We start from the raw sequence: 5,609 nt of genomic DNA, 5'->3' as shown, positions 1-5,609 counted from the left end.
GGTTTATGTCAATTAAACGCACAAAAAGGATTACAAAGTCTTATATGCGTACCAGAATTCCTTGGGTTTTTGCAAATTTTTCTATAATTAAGTTGATTTAAGTTTTAGTACGAGTAATAATATGAATTGTGAATCACTAAACTGAGTACCCCTTGCTCAAAAATATTTATTTCTAATCATATATATATCACAAGACTTGTGATAAGAGAAAAACATTTCCGTTCATATCCATTTTTGAAAAGAAAAAGAGGTATAACCGCCTTCAACCCTTTAATGAAAAAGAGAACCACTTAGGGAGTAAAAAAAATCTTTTGGGGATAGAGGGACTTGAACCCTCACGATTTTTAAAGTCGACGGATTTTCCTCTTACTATAAATTTCATTGTTGTCAGTATTGACATGTAGAACGGGACTCTATCTTTATTCTCGTCCGATTAATTAGTTCTTCCAAAGATCTATCAGACTATGGAGTGAATGATTTGATGAATGAATATTTGATTCTTTTTTGAACTTGAAATCGATTCAAAAAAAATTCTTCCATTTTTTTCGTTTCATATTCTAAAATTTTTTTTAGAGAGAATATGAAACTCTCTCCTCTATCTAGAATAGAGAAATAATTCAAAAAAAAAATATAGAATAGATTCGGGGTCTTAGTAATCATTTGATAAAGTATATTCTTCAACCTTTTTGGAGTGGGGGTTCGATGGAAGAATTCTTAGAACAACACAGCACAATCAACCCCATTTGTTAGAACAGATTCCTTTGAGTCTCTGCACCTATCCTTTTTTTATTGTTGCTTTCTGAATCTTTATTTTTTGCTTTTTTGACAAAAGGAGTTGGCTCAGGATTACCCATTTTTATTAATTCCAGGGTTTCTCTGAATTTGAAAGTTTTCACTTAGTAGGTCTCCATACTAAGGCTCAAGCCAATTAAGTCTGTAGCGTCTACCGATTTCGCCATATCCCCCCCCCCTTTCTTTTTAAGATTAGGATCTCCATGTGATGTCCTTCCCCTTTATTCTTTCATTTCTGACGGAACCGTCGAATTCATTAGATTTAATATGGATTACTATACCGAAAAATGCTTTCGCCATTTTCCTTTTTTTCTATCTTCCTTCATCTCTATCGGAAGTCTCTATTTAACTTTGATTTTGTCTAGTCAGACATGATTCTATCCTTTCTGTAGCTACAATTCAATATCGAGGGATGTATCCCATCTATATCCTTCGCCTCGTTCATTTTTGTATGCAATTTTGAATACTCAAAGGGTCGATTCTTTTTTTGTCATCATAGTCTACGGCTGCACACAGAAGAATATCTTTTTCTGTTAATATAATCCAGAGTTCTTCTTTATCGATTCTCATTTTTTTATTCTTGTTTATTTTAGGTTTTCTTAAGGCAGACTCTTATAACTCTAATAGTTATCCATTTCTTAGAATTATAGATATAATGAAAATTGTCATAATGAATTTTTGTTTTAATTTCGATTTGAAATGGATTTGAAAAATCAAATTTCATAGAATTTATAAATCTAATTGAAATAGAATCGAATCGTTCTAGACGAAAAATAGAATCTATATAGAAAGAAAAAAACTAAAGTAAATATTTCTATTTATTTGATATTTGATTTGAACTATTTCTTTCAAAAAAAAATTTATATCATAAAATAATAAAAATGAATAAGCTTACACTAAAATGTAGTTTATTGAATGCCAGTGCATGTATAATTTCTGGGAGCCCGCTTAGCTCAGAGGTTAGAGCATCGCATTTGTAATGCGATGGTCATCGGTTCGAGTCCGATAGCCGGCTTTTTCGATTTTTTTTTGGATTTGTGCTTTTTATATATTTTTTTCTTTGAAATCGAAGAACAAAGAAAAAAATAATGATCGATTATGTTGTAGAAACTTCCACCTAGGAATAAAAAGAAAAGGGTTCAAGCTCGACAGACCAAATCAAATCGGGAAAACTCTTTCTTTTCCTTTTTCTTTTTACTTAGATATTTTAATACAAAATATAGAATATTCTATATATTTTGTATATGATGTATATACAACCCATTTCATTATTCATTGGAATCCAACACTTCAGTGGATTTCATTTCATTTAGCATTTAGTTCAGTTTGAATTTCGGTTTTTTTTGTAAAATCGAATATATATATATAAATAGAAATAAAGAAAATAAATAAAGAAAGGAGTCTTTATGTCGCGTTACCGAGGGCCTCGTTTCAAAAAAATACGCCGTCTAGGGGCTTTACCCGGACTAACTAATAAAAGGCCTAGAGCCGGAAGTGATCTTAGAAACCAATCACGTTCCGGGAAAAGATCGCAATATCGTATTCGTCTAGAAGAAAAACAAAAATTACGTTTTCATTATGGTATTACAGAACGACAATTACTTAAATACGTTCGTATCGCCAGAAAAGCCAAAGGGTCAACAGGGCAGGTTTTACTACAATTACTTGAAATGCGTTTGGATAACATCCTTTTTCGATTGGGCATGGCTCCGACTATTCCTGGAGCCCGCCAATTAGTTAACCATAGACATATTTTAGTTAACGGCCATATAGTAGATATACCAAGTTATCGTTGCAAACCCAAGGATACTATTATGGCGAGGGAGGAACAAAAATCCAGAGCTCTAATTCAAAATTCTCTTGATTTATCCCCCCGTGAGGAATTACCTAAACATTTGACCCTTAACCCATTTCCATATAAAGGATTAGTCAATCAAATAATAGATAGTAAGTGGGTCGGTTTGCAAATCAATGAATTGTTGGTGGTAGAATATTATTCTCGTCAGACGTAACCCTAACTAAAATACAAAAGAAAGGGGTTCGGACAATTTGGCCCCTTTCCTTTGGAAACGGAAAATGACTTAAGGTTAAAAGTAAAAGTGGGGGGTTTGCCCCAGATTTTCTCCCGCTCATATATTCTATCCCATCCCGGTTTTTTCCTATTCATGTATCCTAGATACACAGAAAAATTTTCACTCCTTGTCTATTCTTTTATTTCCAGTATTTTAGGTATCGCAGCAATTCGAAATAGAAGAAATATATATAAAAATACAAGAAGGACCCAACTCTTATGTTCTAAATAAAGTATTTCTTGTTATTTGATTTGTTAAAGTTAGAAATGTTGGCGAATTCATTCAGGTGAAAGTAAAAGACGGAAAGAGAGGGATTCGAACCCTCGGTAAACAAAAGCCTACATAGCAGTTCCAATGCTACGCCTTGAACCGCTCGGCCATCTCTCCTACACAATGATTATGACTCATAAACCGAAGAAATAGCGAGCCATTACTATGTTGATATTTCTATTACTAACGATATTCGATTTTTGTTTGTATAAAATAGGTACGACTAAGATTAACGCAGCAATACTATACTATTTGACTATAAACAAACTACTAATAGAACGTAAGGAGTAGTAATGTAATAGAAGATTTTTTTCGAAAAAAGTAGGAGTTAATTAAAATAAAAAACAAGTTTTTTCCTTGTTATATATTTATTGATTCATATTTGCGAAGATGATGTTCCTATCCTTTATTCTATATCCCATATTTCCATATATAATATACCGGCTTCGATCAATTAATTGAAACGAATCGAATCAACGGATTGATGGGTTTATGGTTTTTAGATTATAGACGATTAATGGATCCCTTTTGATCATGGTTCGATTTTTATTTCGACTAGAATTTCATAAAATTCTCAAAAAAAAATTAGAAAATTTCCGTCTAGTTTTAAAGTGCTCACCAACAAATTTCTTAAATTTCCCAGCTATTCTATTTCCATCATAGAATGATTATTCGATTCTCTTTCTTTTCGTCTTTCGATCAAAATTTTTTTTGATCGGATCGAAAAATTCTTTGATTCTTCCGCTTCGATGAAATCAGAATAGCTACTAGACTACTCGATTTGATTTGTATGAATTCAAATGGGATTCAACTCTTTTTTATTGATTGTTGAAAAAGGAGTTGGGGGCTTTTGGAACAATTCGAATAAATAAAATAGAAGTATACGTAGTAGTCAAAAATTTGTATCTTTATTGAAATTTTTTTGTTTGGAAAGGAATCCGTTTTTATGTTATTTTGTACTGTACAAATTCTTTATTTGTGTAATCGTTTTCCCACTAAGGGGTAATGAGAAGAATTTTATAATGGATTGATACCTATGCCTAGATCGCGGATAAATGGAAATTTTATTGATAAGACCTTTTCAATTGTGGCCGATATCTTATTACGACTAATTCCGACAACTTCAGGAGAAAAGGAGGCATTTACTTATTACAGAGATGGTGTGATTTGATTTTCTTTATTATTTAGTTTCTTTTTACTGCTCCTAGTCTTATGAGAAAAGCACACACTTCGGGATAGTAAAGAACAAATATTCTTAATTCCATATTATAGAAACAAACCTACGCTTGTTGAAGGTGAAGTTTAGAAATAGAACGATTCCTTCCGTCGTGTATCCCCGATTGATGCAACCTCAAATACTATAGCTTCATTTATAGATTTTTGTATTGAACGAAAGGTTACACCTTTGTGTTTTGTATTACAGGTCAATCCTACTTCCTAGTAATATAGTACCAATAGGCGGCATAGGGGAAGAAGCACTACACCTAGCAATCGACAGCACAAAAGCTTTGTTAAAAATTACTTACCTACTCCCTTTCTTATCTGGGTTAGGACTAACAAGAATGGTTGGGCCAACAAACATCCATCTCGTTTGTACTTTGGATACCCGTATAACCATCGAAGCCTGTTGAAGTGACTATTTCCTGGAAATTAGGAGGCGTTGAGGACAAAGGAATTGTTGAAGTTATCCTTTCTATTTAGTATCAAGACACTTGATTCTAGTAAAAGCTCTTGCGCAAGAAGGTTGGCTAGATATTTTTTGTAAAAACACTAGCCCCGCTCAGTTCATAATGAGAATGTTTTAATCCCTTTTCCATGTATTTTGAATTCTCATTATGTATATTATATTTAAGGGAGGAGCCGTATGAGGTGAAAATTTCACGTACGGTTCTGGAACGGCGATTCTTTGAATCGAATAACGACCGTAACGGATGTCAGCTCAATCCGAAGGAAATTATGCGGAAGCTTTACAGAATTATTATGAAGCTATGCGACTAGAAATCGATCCTTACGATCGAAGTTATATACTCTATAATATAGGCCTTATTCACACAAGTAATGGAGAACATACGAAAGCTTTAGAATATTATTTTAGGGCACTAGAACGAAACCCATTCTTACCACAAGCTTTTAATAATATGGCAGTGATCTGTCATTACGTGCGGCTATCTCCACTATAGAAAGAAAAAAGAAGACCCAATTTTCTAGTAAATACTAAAAAAAGGATCGCTACAAACGCATCGTCCAAAACGACGATTTCTTTGAGCTGTAGCAAAGAAAAAAACTTCATACTAATAGAAGTCAAAATATGCCCAGATACTTTTTTCTATATCTATGGATAAAAAAACATCTAATTGATAGAGAGGAAGCACCGTAAAGATCAATTAATGAGGTTTTTGTCCAATACATTAAGAAAAGAACTGCTTACTTATGCCTATATAGAAATATAAGATAGAAAAAGTTAGGAATTAACTT

The 5,609-nt window shown here is 32.8% G+C and overlaps 1 protein-coding gene and 1 non-coding gene across 2 annotated transcripts; both read left to right on the top strand.

Moving 5' to 3' along the window:
- The first annotated feature begins 1,734 nt into the window (after positions 1–1,734).
- On the top strand, positions 1,735–1,807 carry TRNAT-UGU. Its single transcript has one exon. It is a non-coding gene; the product is annotated as a tRNA-Thr (tRNA).
- Positions 1,808–4,346: 2,539 nt separating this feature from the next.
- LOC110693807 lies at positions 4,347–5,357 on the top strand. Its single transcript, XM_021870956.1, is given in 2 exon segments — positions 4,347–4,355; positions 4,447–5,357. Coding segments are annotated over 2 exon segments (333 nt in total). The 3' UTR covers positions 4,771–5,357.
- Positions 5,358–5,609: the final 252 nt, after the last annotated feature.

The sequence above is a fragment of the Chenopodium quinoa genome, unplaced genomic scaffold (genome assembly GCF_001683475.1).
Source record: "Chenopodium quinoa cultivar QQ74 unplaced genomic scaffold, ASM168347v1, whole genome shotgun sequence".
Lineage (NCBI taxonomy): Eukaryota > Viridiplantae > Streptophyta > Magnoliopsida > Caryophyllales > Amaranthaceae > Chenopodium > Chenopodium quinoa.
The sequence above is the reverse complement of the archived record's forward strand: the minus strand, read 5'-3'. Positions and strand labels throughout refer to the sequence as shown.